Raw genomic sequence first — 18,864 nt, 5'->3', positions numbered from 1 at the left:
TCAGGGTCTATATTGGTTATCATGCTGAAAATAAGTGAGTGGCCCTGCACTCACAGTACTGGTATTTTAGGCTTGTGTTTACAGAATAAAGCTGCCCTGCTGAGGTGTCACGGGGCTCGGCAGTGTCCTTCTGCAGCTCACAGTGTTGGTCTGTGGCAGGAGGTGACCTCTGACCCCATGTGTGCATGTGTGTGTATGGAAAGGGGGAGGTGACAGGGATTTCTGGGATAAGTGTAACAGACTGATAGTGATGAGCGCATTCATTTATTTGTCATCATCACTGACATCCAGGTATCAGCACACACACACACACACACACACACACACACACACACACACACACACACACACACACAGTGTTTTCATTTATAGGCCTGTGTTGTCTGAGTTGCTGACATATAGTAAGTAATTCAACAGAATGTGAGGTGAATAACCATGACACCAGATCACAAGATGTGTCAGCATCCTTCCTGTTCCTCTGAACTCTAAACTTTATCTGCTGTCTTGAAAACAGTGAGGAAGAGGCCAAAGTCATGTCACCAAATGTCTTGTTTTATACAACCAAAGACCAAAATTCAATTAGACTGATAATAATTAGATTAATTGACCAATCATTGCAGCTCAGTTAGATACGTAGTTATTGACTTTATTAGTGTGTCACTGTTGCTGTTGTGATCTTGAATGCAGGTAATTTGTTCTCAACTCTCTCTTGAAGAGTCTCCCTGAATAGATGAAACTTAAGTAAAGAACGATAAAGTTGATCTCTCAATTCTGATATAAAGAATGGACAACCAGTAACCCCACTATCAGGACTTTGAGACTATATCTGTGTATAAATCTGTGACTATACTGTCTATACCTTCAGTCCAAAGGGCTGCAGACTGAGTTCATCATTACCCAAAGTAAACACTGCCGTTTGAGGGCTGTGATATCTGTTGCCTTCCTCATTGCATTACAACCCAAAATCTAGCATCAGGTAATGATGTAATGATTATTTTCAATTAACACATTTACAGCTCAAAAAGGGAACATCTCACACTGTAGACAATAAAATCACACTGTCAACGATCTATCAAAGTGTCAAAATGTTTACCTCGATGTATATGGGAGAGTTGTTGTGTGTATAATTTGACTTATGACTTAAATAACAGTAAACGTATAAAAATGGTTTTGCCTGGGATAAATTGTTATTCTTCCATCTTTTAAATAAAATTCTAATATTTTTTCCTCTAACTGTGGAGCCTTTTTCCCTCCCTCGCGGCTTTGTACTCTCTGACGTAATTTTGCCGCGAACACACGGTCTTTTTTATCATACAAGATATGGCCAAGCCGCGTTCAACTTCCTCCTCGTTACAACCGAGTTTCCGCCTTGTCCTTTACGTCATTGTCCATTCCTTTGCTATTAGTCCTAGTAACAAAACGGAAATTTTCCGCGCTTTCGCCGGTGAGAGTTCACAAATTGAAGAAGAGTGGCGGGAGCTGTTGTCAAGCGGGGGGCTGTTGTCTAGAAGCAACTTTGGTAGGTTTGCATAACTTTATTAGAAATGCACCAGCCACTGATAGTCGTATTGGCAGATCTAACAGTGATATTAGTCCTAGCGTTTGGTAAGACCAGACTACGGCGCGCGGCTGTTGTGTGTTTACATTAGCGATCGCTAGCTTGCTGCTTTTGCTCGTTACAAAACGACAGCAGCTGCCCCAGTTTGAACAAAATATACCTGCACGCCAACTTGCCCGCAGGAACACTGGGGTTAACATGTGTTATGTCTTACAGATAAATGTTGAATTTACACAATTCACACGTGGATAAGTGATCAACTTTAGCCCTGGTGCATTTAACCGAAATAGAAACTGATAGGAGAAACCATAGGACGACAATAACGTAGGTAACTACTGTATTTAGCTGTGATGATAGCTGTGACCTTATAAAGAGTTGTGTGAAGTTAGCAGGGAGACCGCAACAGCCATACTAGTTACCGACCACCTTATGTGCAGAATGAAGAGATGTCTCTCATTTGCTGTGGCGTCTTAACCACATAACATCCAGTTTATTACATTACTCAAACTAAGCATGAGATTATGTATCAATGTGTCCAGTGTGTCGCCGTTTATCGTCCTATCACCGGATTATTTCTATGCTATCAGTACCTACTTAACTGAGTAAAACAACTTCTTTGATTTTTTTCTCTAATCATCTTCCCCAACATGTCCTCTGCTGACAAATTTCATTATAGACATGGAGTTTAAAAGACGCAATGGTGGCCCTCCTATGGGTGGTGCATCTCAGGCCAAACGGGGTAAATCAGTTGGTGAATGGGAGGACAGTCCATCGCAGTTTGAAGAGGAACTCTCCATGTTTGAAGATGCAGAGATGGAGGCTGAGGAGATGGAGGGGCAGGCAGGCCATGATGTTATTCCAGTAGGTGGGTGTTGCATAGAGAAGCACACAGTCATAGGTGGCATAAGTAAAATAGTTTTCCTGTTGTAAGAAGAAAGAAGAAAGTTGTGTAAATGACACGCAGACCTGTTACACAAATGCTAATGACTTAAAGCTACGTTTTACACCATCTCCGTAACTTGATAATCATTGATGTACTAAAGCTGTAGAGTCACATATCACTTGTCTTATGTAAAATCTATGTGTCACATTCTGATGCCTACAATTTACTTAAACAAGCACAACTACACACACTGTTCATTCATCAGGACCTAGCCACCTGTAGAATAACAATCATGTTTATTTTACAGCCTGATTTTTCTTTTTTTAAAGGTAAGTTAATTGTATTGCTAGTAACTCTAACAAATCAGCCTGGGTGGCTAAATTAATTATATGTTAAGTATTAATTAAGTAATTCAATCATGCCTTGCGTAAATGAAACATGTGTGGCTTTGCAGTGTGAATAATTCAACTGCATGCAAATAATAAATACTGACTGTGGAACCATTTGACATCATCTTAGGAAAGTATTGTGTTGGTTCTCAATGTATGATAATTATCTCAGTTCTTAGTTGTACCTGGTGGCAAAATAAATAATTAATTTTGGTTTTATCTGTCTTATTTTCCTTGTTCTGTCAGGTGACCTCTTCTCGGCAGACCTTAACCCTCGCTGGCGGCGGCCTCATGCTCCATCACTGGACTCATCATCTGATACTTTGGTGTTTCAGCAGATTGACCTTAGACTATTATTTAGGTAATTATCAAAGAGGACTGTGTTGGCGCCATAACCAAAATAACTTAGAATGAATTCTGTAATATATATGCTGTGGTTAGCAGTAAAAAATGATGGTAATCATCATGCAGAGCAGGTTTGAGTCTCTGAAATAGACCTGACTGCAGTTGTCCTAGAGTTGGCTGTGTTGTTGGATCTAAATAAGAGTGTAGAACATATCCAATTACTCTAATGCTCCCTTGCCATATGTGAGAAGAAATGGTATCAAAGTTGGTCTCCATTTTTGTGTTATGCAGGCGCTGCAGTAGCTGGCATGCCCGGCCAATCACAGGGGAAAGTCCCGATCATTCGGATGTTTGGGGTGACAGACAGCGGCAACAGCGTTTGTTGCCACGTCCACGGTTTTGCGCCTTACTTCTATGTTACTGCACCAAATGGTGAGTAGTTGTTATTATTTTATTGATATATGAATGTGAAGACTTTGTATTTATATGACATATTTGCTCAGTACAATAGCTTTTCCTCTGTTTCCTTTGACAAGGGTTCACATCTGATTATCTGGGTGAATTTAAAAGAGAGTTGAACTCTGCTGTCCTTGAAGGACATGCGCTCCAATAAAGACAACATCTCCATCACTGTGCTGGCTGTGGACATCACCCGCAAAGAGAGTGAGTACAAGTCAAAAGTTAGAGACAAGTCTTAAGTTTATATAAGTGTGTGAAGGGTCTTCGATCAAACTATTGTAAACTGAGGAGGCAGATTCTCTAATAATAAAAATTGACATATATATATATATATATGAAGCTGTCATTGATTGTGGTACTTATAATGCTGTGCACTAATAAAATAATATACTGTGGCTCTATGCTTCATCGTCATTTGTGGCTCTAGCTTCTCTTTTGCTTTTCCTGCAGGCATGTACGGTTACCATGGGAAACGCAGCCTGGATTTCTTGCGGATAACAATGGCGATGCCTCGTCTCATTGCCCCTGCAAAGAGGCTGCTGGAGCAGGGCTTTAAGTTTGGACCTTTCCCCATCCAGAATTACCAATCCTATGAGGCCAATATAGATTTTGAAATCAGGTGTGTGTGTGTGTGTGTGTGTGTGTGTGTGTGTGTGTGTGTGTGTGTGTGTGTGTGTGTGTGTGTGCGCGTGCGCCATACAAAATGATAACAGGGACATGGACCTGTATTTACTGTATATATTTCTGTTACTGTATATGGAGTTTTTTTAATTACTGTTGAACAGGCTGTTTACAGTTTTAGCCCTGAACTTTGTAGTCACAGTCTTATGTTTTTATCTAGCCATTCTATGTCTGCATACATTTATATCACCACCATTGATATCTCTGTGTTACAACCTACCCGTTGTAATGTATTACTTCTTTCTCAGAACTGCTGAAATGCAAATATGATACTGTATCTTTCAGCTCATTGAGACCCTGTGTGTTGACAGGTTTATGGTGGACAGTGATGTGGTGGGATGCTGCTGGATTGAACTTCCCAAAGGCAAGTACAGATTGCGTGAGGAGAAGAGCATGGAGATCACAGATTCTCAGTACCCGGGCAAGGTAGGTCTGGTTTATGTCTTGTCCACACGACACAATCTAACTTGTCTTTATACTCAGTGGTAGACCAAATGGTGCTGTCATACAATTCTTGTATTGTCTGGGTTTTTATCAATAGTTTTTGTGAACTTTCTCCCCATGTTTTTGTCCTTCAGGTGTCCTTGTGTCAGTATGAGGTGGATGTAGGATGGACAGATTTGATAAGTCACCCAGCAGAGGGAGACTGGCAGAGGATCGCACCACTCCGGGTGCTGAGCTTTGACATTGAGTGTGCAGGAAGAAAAGGTGGGATTCATCTCTTTGGGATTCTTATTACACAGCATGCTATCTATTACCCCTGTTTACTTTTTAAGCACACAAACAAAGTCTGATCATAATTGGATGGAAAGCAAATACAGAGTTTGACTTGGATGTTAACTCTTTTCATCCCAGGAATCTTCCCAGAACCAGATAAAGACCCTGTGATTCAGATAGCCTCTATGGTCCAGCGTCAGGGTGAGACCGAGCCCTTCATTCGCACCGTGTTCACCCTCCAGTCCTGTGCCAGCATTGTTGGCTCTCAGATATTGTGCTTTACACAGGAGAAACAGATGCTGCAGGTAAACATGCCAGCTTCAGTAAGGCAGTGAAAAACAAACACATTCTGATGTTTTCTTTGTTCCTTTTTGTAATGGTTTTGTTCACCTGTCATGTCGTTCTGTGTCTGTTAACGTCTGTGTGAGCAGAGCTGGGCGGAGTTTTTGAGGACAGTGGACCCAGACATCATCACTGGATACAACATTCAAAACTTTGACTTTCCCTACTTGCTCAACAGAGCAGCTGCTTTAAAGGTTAGATGAGCCACATTCACTCACCATTTTTAAATAGTGCCACAGCCTAAAATGTTCTTGGCAAATCAAGCATCATTTAGTAAAGTATCACTTAACTACCTCTGTAAAGTGTATTTGTAGTAGAATTACTTCAGATTTCCCTTTTGGATGTTTGGACTAAAACATCTCTGTCTCCCCTTCTGTTTAATAAAACATGTTCTGTTGTGTGTAGGTGAATCTGTTTCCCTACTTGGGCCGAGTGCGAGGAATCAAGTCAGTCTTGCGAGACCTGAACTTCCAGAGCAAGCAGATGGGCCGCAGAGAGAACAAGACCATTAACATGGAGGGTCGGGTTCAGTTTGATCTGCTGCAGGTCAGCACTTACCACTGTAAATTCTAATCAGTTAAGTTAAGTTATATGTGGTACATTGTTTAGATTAGAATATGCAGACTAAGTATAAACTTGTCTGGGGTCGTCTGTCTTTTCAGGTGCTCCTGCGGGACTATAAACTGCGCTCGTACACACTGAACGCTGTGAGTTTCCACTTCCTGCAAGAACAGAAGGAGGATGTACAGCACTCCATCATCACTGATCTGCAGGTAACCTTGTTGTGCCTGGAACAGCGCTTGCTGTCTTTAAGAGCTCTGCAGATTTGACTCATTCATTTTTATTTAAACATAATTTTTATGAAAAGTCAAAAAAAAAAAAAAAAAGCTTTTTGAAAAAAACTTGCATCGAGTTGTTGTTGTTTTCACTCATCTATCGCTCTCTCCGTCGTCCATCTCAGAATGGCAACGAACAGACTCGTAGGCGTTTGGCCGTCTACTGCCTGAAAGACGCCTATCTCCCACTGCGACTGCTGCAGAAGCTGATGTGTGTGATTAACTACATGGAGATGGCCAGAGTGACGGGTGTGCCTCTCACATACCTGCTGTCAAGAGGACAGCAGATCAAGGTCGTTTCTCAGCTGCTGCGACAGGTAACAAAGGCAAATGCATGGGATTGCACGAGTTACTGGATGCATGCAGTTTTATAGATGAAAACTCTAAGTGTCTTTACATGTTACAGGCAATGAAACAGGACCTGGTCATGCCTGTTGTAAAGACAGAAGGAGGAGAAGACTACACTGGAGCAACTGTCATCGAGCCAGAGAAAGGGTTTGTGTGTCTGATATTTCTTCATGTGAGCATTTGACTCTTGGGTTTTATTTGTTTTGTAGGCGCAGGCTTTTCATGTCTCCATCCCAATCTTGTTCCCTGTGTAGGTATTACAGCGTTCCCATTGCCACCCTGGATTTCTCCTCCTTGTATCCGTCCATCATGATGGCTCACAATCTGTGCTACACCACCCTGCTGCAGAAGGGCTCAGCAGAGAAACTAGGGTGAGCGTTTCTTTCTCATCACTGTGTGCAACAGCAATGCATCGACATAATATGGTGCAGCTTAAGCTAGTTAAATGAATTGATTCTTTATTGATTCATTGTTTCTAATGTGAACTAATAACTGAAGTGGTTGTGTATCTTTAGTCTGTCACCTGAGGATTTCATCAAAACTCCGACTGGTGATCTATTTGTGAAGAGCTCGGTTAGGAAAGGACTTCTACCTGAGATCCTGGAGAACTTGCTGTCTGCCAGAAAGAGGTTTGAATTTGTTCAGATGAATCATAACAACAAATTGACCTGAACTTGAGTGAATAGTTAGCAGCTGGGTACACAGCTTTAGTGCTATGGTACCTTGAAATTTTATTTTGCTGCTAAATCTCATTAACTTTTGAACCTCTTATTCACAAGTAACAAGTCGCTGTGCCCGTAAATCAACCAGATGTGACTTCTCTCTAAGCTTGTCTCTCCATCTTTCCACAGGGCCAAAGCAGAGCTGAAGAAGGAAACTGACCCTTTCAAGAAGCAGGTGCTGGATGGCCGTCAGCTGGCCCTCAAAATCAGTGCAAACTCTGTCTATGGCTTCACAGGGGCTCAGGTGGGCAAGCTGCCCTGCCTAGAGATCTCCCAGGTGAGAACTTTACGCTGCATGGCAACTTTGATCATTGTGCTTCAGCCCCCATAGAGGTGATTCCACTGTATGTTTATATACTATGATTTATATACTGTGATTAGTTTAAGTAATCTTCAACTAAAGAGCACCATTTACATTTATAATACATTGGTCAATAACAAGCCATGTGTTTTTAAAGGACGGTCAAAGGATATATTTTCATATCACTTCAAATCCACTTTTAAATGTATCAAATGTGTACAATTCTAGCCACACTGTTCACTCATTCACTCTAAATGAAGTTGTCCCCATCTGACTTACTGTAACTCTTCCCACTGTTCTGCACAGATGAGAATGTGGAGCACAAGCGGTAAACAGCAAAGATGTAGAGCAAAGATTAGTATTGAAATACAAACCACAGAACAGGTGGAGGAGCAAATGTAAACAACTAAACACAAAGACCTACTGTGACTGCTTCTTTCTGTTTTGTGAAAAGTTGACTGAGGTGGATGCACAACGCCCTCACAGAGAGCTGAGACAACTCCATGAGATGTTTAGCCCGAACCAAATATTTTTCTCAGTCACTGCAACTCATGTCCTTGACAATTAAAGCTTATTCCAGCACCACAGACAATTTAGTCATTAACTTAATCCAGTCTTTTCTCTTGTCTTATCTAGAGCGTCACAGGTTTTGGAAGGCAGATGATTGAGCAAACCAAACAGCTGGTGGAGTCCAAGTACATCATTTCCAACGGTTACCAAGGTGATGCCAAGGTGAGGAATACATGTAGCTGCCCTCCACTAATACTGAACTAAACTTATTTCTTTATGTTTCCTTTTTTCTTGTGAATACATCAAATATCAGTTTACCTGTTTGTCTGTTAAGGTAATTTATGGGGACACAGATTCTGTCATGGTTAAGCTTGGAGTTGCAACAGTAAAGGATGCCATGGATATTGGGAGGGAGGCAGCAGAGTGGGTGTCATCCCATTTCACACCGCCCATCAAACTGGAGTTTGAGAAGGTACAATTTCAGTCAAATCCATTAATCAACACACTTCTCTCTGTTATATATTTAATTTACCTGTGATATAACAAAAAATATACATGGTTTATTCAGGCAGAACAAGACTCCTTAAGAAAAGACATAACACCTTTGACAAAATAATCCTAACTCAAGACCAACTTACTAGCTTCTTGCAGAGATTTAAATTACATGTCACGGACCTTCATCAGTAGATGAAGTAAATCCATTCAGTGCAGTCATTAGCACAGGCTTTGATGTGTAAACCCCAGCATCCTTTCAGCTGACGAGAGCTTACTTTTGTCACTTCCACAGGTGTACTACCCATACCTGCTGATCAACAAGAAGCGCTACGCAGGCCTGTATTTCTCCTCCAGTGCGGACACACATGACAAGATGGACTGTAAAGGCATTGAGACTGTCCGCAGAGACAACTGCCCCCTGGTGGCTAACCTCATCAACACGTGTCTGCAGAGAATCCTCATAGACAGGTTAATAGATAATCATCTATCTCTCCCTTTCTGTCTTACTGCTTGTTTGTATCTTAACAGTGTAAAACTAACCACAGCTGATGTGATGTGTTGTTAGGGACCCTCAGGGTGCAGTGGCTCACGCCAAAGAAGTGATCTCAGACCTGCTGTGCAACCGCATCGACATCAGCCAGCTGGTCATCACCAAGGAGCTAACGCGCACTGCCCAGGAGTACGCTGGCAAACAGGCCCACGTGGAACTGGCAGAGAGGTTTGATTAAGCATTTACATCTCTGATATTTTATTTCAAATAATCCTCAAAGGGAAAATATTGGGTGTGATATCGGGTGAACTGACTCATTTATATTGATGTTTCACAGGATGAGGAAGAGAGATGCCGGCAGCGCCCCAAACCTGGGAGACAGAGTTCCATATGTCATCATCAAGGCTGCAAAGGGAGCAGCAGCGTACATGAAGTCAGAGGTCTGTAGTGTCTTCTTTGATTGTTGTTGTTTTAATTGTGCATGTTTCAATTCAATTCAATTTTATTTCTATAGCGCCAAATCACAACAAAGGTCATCTCAAGGCACTTTCCATATAGAGTAAGTCTAGACCGTACTCTTTAAAATGGGTATTTATAGAGAGAGACCCAACAAATCCCACTATGAAAGAGCACTAGGCGACAGTGGCAAGGAAAACCTTCCTTTTAAGAGGCAGAAACCTCGAGCAGAACCAGACTCTGTATAAAATGTAAGGTGATGCCAATAATACAGCAGTAGTAATGATAGTGGTGATAATTAGTATTAACTGCTAACATAGCAATAAAACTAATAGCAGTATAAGTTATTTCTAATTCTAGCAGCAGGTGTTGAGTGGGGTTGTAGGAGCAGCAGGAGACTTGTCATCACAGATCAGACTCTACAGCTCCAGAGGCAGAAATACCTGCAGAAAGAGACAGAAGAGGAGAGAGAGACGGAAGAGCACAATACCACGGGAGAGGGCAGATATTGAGTTAGTAACATGTATTTATGGAATATGAATCCATACTGTGGAGAGAGAGAGAGGAGCTCAGTGCATCATGGGAAATCTCCCAGTAGTCTAGGCCTATAGCAGCATAACTAAGGGATGGTTCAAGCCTGAGCCAACCCTAACTATAAGCTTTGTTAAAAAGGAAAGTTTTAAGCCTACTCTTAAAGGTACAGAGGGTGTCTGCCTCCCGGACCGAAACTGGGAAAAGGTTCCACAGTAGAGGAGCCTGATAACTGAAGGCTCTGCCTCCCATTCTACTCTTGGGAACTCTGGGAACCATCAGTAAACCAGCATTCTGGGAGCGCAGAGTCCTGGTGGGATTGTAGGGGACTATGAGATCTTTGATATCTATGCAAAATATTTAATCCTGATTCTGATTCTTCCACGTGTTGCTTCAGGACCCGATCTATGTGCTGGAGAACAACATTCCTATCGACACACAGTACTACCTGGAACAGCAGCTGTCCAAGCCACTGCTGAGAATATTTGAGCCCATCCTGGGAGAGAGCAAGGCAGAGAGCACCCTGCTCAGTGAGTCCACACACCACCACCACCACACACATACATTGTAGTTAGCTGACACTCCTATTATCCTCAGTAACTGGTTTTCTTATTAGTAAACAGATAAGTGATGTGGTAGTTGACTGACATAACTTCACTCACACCTGGTAACTTGTGGTGAGCATTTGTCCTTCATCTTACTGATTACTGATTCAGTAATCTAAATCAAAATCATTAGAATTTTATTTTTCATGTTCGGGGAACAATGTCAACATTAGAATGACGTGAAAGTAGTTCACAGTTTTTGATCTTAAGATTTCTTTGTGTTTTGTGGTGTCTTTCAGAGGGTGACCACACACGCTGTAAGACTGTGTTGACCTCGAAGGTCGGAGGCCTCATGGCATTCGCTCAGAAGAGGAGCACCTGTATCGGCTGCAAAGCTGTGCTCAAGACGGATGGTATGTGAGCTCAGATTTTTTTTCCCCTCTACTTTGAAATCTCCTTCATAAGTTTAGGTGACACGGTCTTTTACAGTGTTAACACAGTGTTTTGCTTTGCTCTCGGCATAGGACCAATCCATCCATCTTTATTTTAGTTTTAACAGCAGAATATTTGGGTTGTATACAAAGTTTAACATCTAATGTGTCTTTGCAGCGGCTGTGTGTGATTTCTGTAAGAAGAAAGAGTCTGAACTGTACCAAAAGGAGGTAGGCAAGATAATAATGACTCAATACTTTGATATTAGTTTGTTTTTCTTCACTAACAGGGCTGTGAAGTTTATTTTGTTCAAGTTCCAGCTCTGAATAAGTTTCAAGAAATGTCTTATTTTTAGGCAGTGACTGTGTGTATTCCCCTCTGGTAGTTCTTCAGAGCTTGGGGAATTCCTTCAGAAAAAATTCTAATCAAATCTATTTTGGTACCCCAAGTTAAACACCACAGATGCTTTTATTAAATATCAAATGAATTTTTCTTAATTATTTATTTTTGGGCTGCTATAGACAAGTGTGTTAGTTACAGTATGATTTTATTTTTCCAAACTGACTGTCCTAGTAAAGCACAAATGGTTAATTTGCCATTAGATTGTTGTAAATTTGTTGACAGAAGAATTAAGGAGGTAAACTCTGACGTTGAGCTTGTGAATTACAGATCTTTCACCTGAACACACTGGAGGAACGTTTCTCTCGTCTGTGGACTCAGTGTCAGCGCTGTCAAGGCTCCCTCCACGAGGACGTTCTCTGTACCAGGTGCATATACAGTACACATCCACATATTCAGTATATAACTGTGTGTTTATGTCAGAATAGATGCTGAGCACATACTGTCGGTAACATCGTCTCTCCTCCGCAGCCGGGACTGTCCCATCTTCTACATGAGGAAGAAGGTTCAGAAAGATTTAGACGACCAGAGCAAGCTGGTGTCTCGCTTTGGCTGGTGAGAAAGGGGCTCACACACACACACTCTCACTCCACTTGTGCCTCATCTCAGATAACTTTGGACACTTGTTTTTTTTTATTATTATTATTTTTTTTTCTATGTCTTTTGGTGGTTGTGAAAATGCATATAAATATCGCACTATTTCTATGTTTTCTAGTAGTATGTTTTTGTAAAATAAAATCAAAAAGTATTATTTTGGGGCTTTCAGGTGTGGTCATTACTTATTTAACAAACACTACAACAAATCACAGGACACTGCTGTCAAACACACAAGAATGTAAATGTACACGGCACGTGTTGAGTGTGTGAAGAGATTTACAGTATGTATGCTGTACACTCCCAGTCTTAATTTGACATCAAAGTAAAAGTGTGTAGTTTTACGGTAATGAAAGAGGAACTTGACTGCTTTGCTCTACAGCACGATTGTCCCAGTCTAACCTCATAAACCACATCCCTTCCCCTTCACTGATTTGGTACCTGAGAACAAAAAACTTCTGAGGGCACAAACTGAGCGGGGAAAACTGGATGTGTTGAAATATGAGAAAAGAAGACGTCTATATAATCAGAAGTTACAATCAGATCAGTTGTAATACCCCACACTAATTTGGTTTGTGTGTTTCATGTCCCACGTCCCACATTTACCCTCTTAAAAATACCCTGAATTGACAACATGGACACATTGTAAAAGCTACAGACATTTACTTGTTCGTTACAGCAGAGTGCATTACAGATTTTCCATAGCTGTCAGTGACAGGCTAGTTCTGATCAAATCAAGTTTTAGTATATTTTTGGATTGACACTGATAGTCAGACAGGCATTAGGAGCCTGCTGGTTTTACACCAAAAAACAAAAGGAATCCATCGTGGTTGGACTCAGTTCCATTAGCAAGATACAACTCAGCTGAAGTTAACTCACTAAACTTTGATATAATTTCAGTAACTATGTGGACAGCAGTTTCTTAATGCAGATGTTGGGGGAAATGGTTTGTAATGCTACAAAAATAGAAATTTAACCATCCATTACATTTAAGAGTGATGGTAATTATCAAAAAAGACAAACACTGCTATAAAAAAAAGGTTGCCCTATTGAATATGCTTAACCAGCACCAAGTATGAGCAGATACCATGACTGTGAGACTGCTAAGCTAAACACTGGTTTCAGTGGTTTCATGTTCTTACCACATGAATATTTGTACATGCTCCGTTGCAGTGTGGTGTAGCATAAACTGCACTTGGACACAGCGACAACTTCAACCACCAACACTGGGACTGACGTACAAATTGCATTAAAAAGTGAACTTTGGAATACAGTGCGACTGTGTGGAGCAAACAGTGGGGGCTGACACTTCAAATGATAAGTTTAAAGATGGCAGAAAAGGCGTCAGGTATCAACCGATCATTTGACACAGCTCTCAGTCTGTTATTCCTCAGTTCCTGATAAAACACCATATTCCTGAGTAAACTTTTCAAATGGCGCAACCGCTAACTCTAAATTCTACTATAATAAAACACAGGAAATGAATAAAGTGCACCTAGGAGTCTGGAACACAATTTTGAGGCTTTTGTTACTGTGGTGATCCTATCCTACTGCAACACTGTCACTAACGTACGGTCTTTGTGAGGAAAATAAAAAACAACTACATATTGCTGTTGTGTTTCAAGCCCCAGAGGACACACCAACTTATGAAAAAACACAAGGGGAAGGTGACAAACATCTGTCTGGAAACAAAACAGTTTCACAGGAAACGAGCATCCGAGTCCTGAACAGTGAATGAGTCCTGAAATCATTCTGGAGATGTGAATTCAGTTCATCACCTGATGTGACTGTGCAAAGTGCAGTGATGCACCACTTATGAAGCCTTGACCCCTAAAGTCAAAAGCAGCTGAAAACACTGGCCAGGCTGTTTATAATTAGAAAGAGAGAATTGTCTGCACAGACAACTTCTCACTGGTTCTTGGGGAAAAAGTTTTTTCTACCACAGACTCAAATTAAACTTTCACAAATGCTGACCTTAACCAAAAAGAAAAACATTCAACTAAAAACTGTAGCTTCTAGTTGTTTGGATAAAAAAAAAACCCTAATGAATTCACAGCGTTAAATGGACACTGCACATTGGATGAGTAAATGGCAAATCTTTTGGTGACATACTGTTAGTGGAAACTATGGCAGCAGTAAAAAAAAAAAAAAAAAGATTTTTTTTTTTTTTTTTTTTTGCCTGCTTCTCTGTCTGGAGCTGTGCTAAGACGTCTCCACAGAGGAGGTGCAGTGTGTGAGAGGGAGCATGAAACAAGTGCTGTAAGGGATGCTGGTGCTGCATGTGTGTGTGGTTTGCTATAGTATTATGCAACGTCTCTGAGTGTTCTTCTTGCTCTTCTTGTTGCTGCGGTTGGTCTCCTTGTATCTTCTAATCTCCCGTACCAGCGAATAGAAAGCTTCCTCTACTCCCTACGAGACAGAATCAGAAAAAAAAAAAACATTATTATGTCTTATTAAGTCAAACAAGGCTCATGCATGCCTTGCCGCAAACTATATCTAGGTATAACCGTCTGTTCTACATACTTGTCTGGTTTTGGCAGAGGTCTCGACAAACGGCACGCCGTAGCTCCGCGCCAGCTCCTGCGCCTGTCGCGTCTCCACGGTGCGGGTGCTCAGGTCGCTTTTATTCCCCACCAGCACCATGGGAACGCTGTCGCTGTCCTTCACCCTGTTGATCTGCTCTCTGAGGAGAAGACACATGCAAGAAGCACCTAAGACGCCGAGGCTAGCTTACTTTCTGAACAGTGGGTCACAGTCGCTGGTCTGAGTCAGATGCCTTGCCTGCCCTCACGACCAGAGGGGGTTTCAGTAGACAATTAGCATTTACATTACACGAATATGAACCAGACTGTGTTGCACAAATGGCCCTAAATAACTTGTAACCACATACAGCGTCTATATAGATGTGTGTTACAGATAATTACAAGTAGCAGCTCCTAATCAGGAAGTAGCCTTGTAGTGCTAGACTGTCTGAATACACATAGAGCAGTGTGGTGCAATAGCTGAAACAGACAATTAATCCTACTTTGACAGTGTTGCTTCAACTTCCCTCTCCAGCTGTGTTTCATTACTAACACAGCGGCCTGTGTTGGTGTTTACTTGCAGCCACGAAACATCATGTACCTATAGAGGTGAACATCCTCAAAGGACTTGGTGTTGTTGATGGCAAACACACAGAGGAAGCCCTCTCCTGTCCTCATGTACTGGTCCCTCATGGCGCTGTACTCCTCCTGACCTGCAGTGTCCAGGATGTCCAGCAGACACGTCTCTCCATCAATCACCACCTGCTTTCTGTATCGAGTCCTGTAACACAGTGTCCGTGTGACCGTGCAGTCAGTGCCATAACATGCCTGCCAAGAAATCTGACAGTGGATTGCATCACATCGTTTCCCATGTTTGTTTGTTTTTTTCTTCGCAGCCGTGCTGCTCTGTCATGTAGCAACAAGACCTTGTTAAATGAAATGTTTTGTAATGAACCTGCTGAAACATGAATATTTTTTGAGCGCCAAGTATGAAGTTATATCATTAACTGACTTACAGCTGAGCATATTTAAGAGTCTGAGGAGAGGTTTACAACCAGGGTGTGGTGACTTTCAGACAACAATGTACGAAACAAAGGTAGTAACAGTAACAGTGTTGAGTTATATCTGTTAGTGGAAATTATTTGACACTAATGAAGACTTACTAGGCAGCTGTTTGGTGTAATAAATTTTACCAAGTATCACCAAGTTGATATCTATTTTTAGAAGGTTCTGGCAGATTTTAACAGATTCCTGCCTGTTTGAAGGTGTTGAAGACAGCGATAGCACAAGCTGCTGTCTGCCATGATAACTGTTTTTTACAGATTAAACTGCCCAGCTGTATATGAAGCAGTTAATATCTGCTCCACCATAACCAGCTACAGCATTAACATATGTCTTGCATATCATGCATATGCATCAGGAATAATAATCCTATAGTGTAATATACATAAGTATATAAGTATATGACTCACATGCATTCTGTATAATGAACGTGTCATTTTATACTACACTACTTTTGAATTCAGAACCTTTACTTATATTTATTTCTTGCATCAGGTGCATAAAAATAGCCGCCCCACACACCAAGAATATGCAGTGGTGTGAAACATTTGCCAGACACAACTATGACCTCTTATATAAAAGATATAGCAAATTGAACTTTGTGTCTTATCACAAGCTTTGTAAGAAAAATACTGTAAAAAATAAAAGTCCGGACTTTTGCAGTGGCTGTTTAAAACTCTGTAAACCAACACCCTGATATAGTATTGATAGAAAATAACTCGTATCTACGACACACGAAATTGACCATATAGTTTAAAGTAAAACTCTACAATATGTTTTCTCTCAGTTGTATTAGATTTAGGACTAAACTTTCTCCACGACACTGTATCCAGCGGCTGGTTTCTTACCTCGATGGTTGGATCATATTCATCAACGAAGTGGTTCTGGATGAGCTGGATGGTGAGAGCGCTCTTCCCCACACCTCCTGCCCCCACCACCACAAGTTTGTACTCGGTCATGCCTGGAGAAGAATTAAGCCAACAGGTTTCATACCGCATTAACTAGTTAACAGGTATAAAGGTGAACATGAGCACACATAAGCAGCTGATATAGCCCTCTTCCTCCCTACACTGACATGGCGAAGACACTGACCCAGATTTAAGCTCACTATCCGCTGAGGTTAGTTGTCTTCACGTTAACTCTTCCTCATAGTTACTGAGTCGCTGTGAATGAGTGCCTGTGGTAAAAGAGCGAATTGTTTAAACGTACTTACCTCAGTGTGGGATTTACAAGTCTGTGATATGAGAGCTAGTGGAGTTTACGAATGGTTAAGTGAGATTAGCTTGCTACATAACGTTAGCCTAAAACGATTTCCTTGTTCAGAGCACTTGTAGAGACACTTTGAGATCCGTTCGCAACTTCTTTTCCTGACTAGAATCACGTGTCAAAATATGGACTACAAATCTCCAACGCTACTGGTAAAAGTCTAACTTTGCGTTATAAATAAATTAAAAGCCTGAATTCGTGCGAGCTCCTATTTAGTCTTCCATTGTGATTCATTGTAAGCAGAGCGTTTTCACGTTAATCCCCTGGTCAGATAACCAATGAAACGACGGCAGGCAGACAGACGTCTTAAAGTCCCAATCACAATTGAGTTCTAGTTTGTAACCCCGCCCACCGCTAGCCAATCTGGCCAATCATAAACAGGAGTAGCCCTAACTGGGCGTGTCCTCTAAGGCAGCCTGCTTCTTTCACAGATGGTTCCTCTCAGCTCCACATCTTTCGGTGGGCGGATATATATACTGATGAATCTCAGTAAGGGCATTCACGCCCATGCTAATACGATCTGTTGATCTGTACTCTAAGCTCAAACATTTTGAACTTCTCCCTCATGTAAACAGTAAACACTATCACTGGGAATGTTTTGCCTTCACTTACACACTGGACTGTGATCAGACCGTTAGCTAATGAAAGTGTCTCCTAATTATCTTATTTTGAAAGTTCTCACCGGAAGTCTTACCGTGCTATGTTGTTTTTTCTCTTGACAATCACGAGTGAATCATGTGTGTTCACTGCCCTCTAGAGGTCACAGTGTAGAACTATATCACTACATTTAAATCAATGGACAGTGCACAGTAATAATCAGTGTAACAGCCAGTATAGTAGTTATTTATTACAATACGGTTAACTCATTATAATATAATAGTAACATTAATAATTAACACTACTAATAGAAATACTTCTATTATTTAAGACTTGTACCAACAGGTTTAACAGGGGTTAGGATAGCAGTCAATATATAAACCTTTAAACTGTGTTAATGTAGCCTACAATACTGACCCACTCCATTGATTGTTAATTCAACACAAAATATTTAATTACAATTTCATTTTTTTTTTTTTTTTTTTTTTTTTTTACAAATAATGATCATGTTGAGGATATTGATGAGTCATAATTCACACCAATGCATATTATTTCTGTCAGAGTATACTATTCTCATTATAATATAATCATTTGGTTACATAGAGAACTGTGTACTAATTACAACATAGTTAATTATACAGGGGGAATAGAGAAGAAATAATGCATAAAATCATTACTGCCCTGTTTTTGGCTAATTTAAGACCCAAATGTATCATACTGAAACCGACTAAATGCAGTAAGCAGTTTCTCTGTCCTTAGTAGTCTAGTATTTTAGTAGTAATACAGTTATTATATATTAATTAGTAATCTAGTAAATGGTATTTAGTGATATGGATCTATTCTTCCAACTTTTTAAAATAAACTTCATTAAAAATTTCAACCACTTATTTTTTCTCTATACCCCTTTGTTCGTGACTCTCTGGGGGGCTGGGGGGAGCCTGTGTCTCCCCACTTGTCTGAAACGATCCCACTGTGCCACCGAGTCCCCTTTGCATCAGGAATGTGTCTCTGAGTGGTTTTCATTCCTCACTTTGGGTGTTTCGACTGAATTTACTGGACCTGGTAAGATTCAAACCAGCATCCTCAGATCTGCGAAGTAGCCCTAACCTCAACCAACCAAACACCTGATCCTAACCTGCAGCCTAAATCAAATTCCAAGTCTCAACTCTCAAACAGCACTTTAAAATCATGGGGACTGGCCAAAATGTCCTCACTTTCCCAAAATGTCCTCACTCCCAAGACCCTAAAACTCCATCTGGTCCTCACAAACATAGTAACATGCACACACACACACACACATACAAACACACACAGAGCGAGAGAGAGTGAGTGAGAGAGAGAGAGAGAGAGAGAGAGAGAGAGAGAGAGAGAGAGCAGGCATCAT

The 18,864-nt window shown here is 41.0% G+C and overlaps 2 protein-coding genes across 2 annotated transcripts; one reads left to right on the top strand and one right to left on the bottom strand.

The window, feature by feature from the left end:
• Window positions 1–1,395: 1,395 nt before the first annotated feature.
• pold1 (polymerase (DNA directed), delta 1, catalytic subunit) lies at window positions 1,396–12,190 on the top strand. The gene is given in 29 exon segments (XM_018672742.2): window positions 1,396–1,519; window positions 2,235–2,423; window positions 3,077–3,174; window positions 3,176–3,191; window positions 3,467–3,607; window positions 3,712–3,764; window positions 3,766–3,838; window positions 4,085–4,253; window positions 4,627–4,741; window positions 4,894–5,023; window positions 5,171–5,337; window positions 5,464–5,568; window positions 5,780–5,920; window positions 6,037–6,147; window positions 6,336–6,527; window positions 6,617–6,705; window positions 6,813–6,929; window positions 7,074–7,187; window positions 7,410–7,557; window positions 8,218–8,313; window positions 8,426–8,563; window positions 8,879–9,054; window positions 9,152–9,304; window positions 9,414–9,516; window positions 10,461–10,593; window positions 10,908–11,021; window positions 11,218–11,270; window positions 11,710–11,807; window positions 11,911–12,190. Coding segments are annotated over 28 exon segments (3,318 nt in total). The 5' UTR covers window positions 1,396–1,519; window positions 2,235–2,236; the 3' UTR covers window positions 11,999–12,190.
• A 486-nt stretch (window positions 12,191–12,676) lies between these two features.
• On the bottom strand, window positions 12,677–16,578 carry zgc:55558. Its single transcript, XM_018672745.2, has 5 exons — window positions 16,466–16,578; window positions 15,805–15,806; window positions 15,157–15,333; window positions 14,557–14,716; window positions 12,677–14,442 (listed from the first exon to the last, which is right to left on the bottom strand). The coding sequence occupies exons 1-5, from the start codon at window positions 16,574–16,576 to the stop codon at window positions 14,329–14,331; spliced, it is 564 nt and encodes a 187-aa protein (XP_018528261.1). The 5' UTR covers window positions 16,577–16,578; the 3' UTR covers window positions 12,677–14,328.
• Window positions 16,579–18,864: the final 2,286 nt, after the last annotated feature.

Source organism: Lates calcarifer, linkage group LG11 (assembly GCF_001640805.2).
Source record: "Lates calcarifer isolate ASB-BC8 linkage group LG11, TLL_Latcal_v3, whole genome shotgun sequence".
Classification (NCBI taxonomy): domain Eukaryota; kingdom Metazoa; phylum Chordata; class Actinopteri; family Centropomidae; genus Lates; species Lates calcarifer.
The sequence above is the reverse complement of the archived record's forward strand: the minus strand, read 5'-3'. Positions and strand labels throughout refer to the sequence as shown.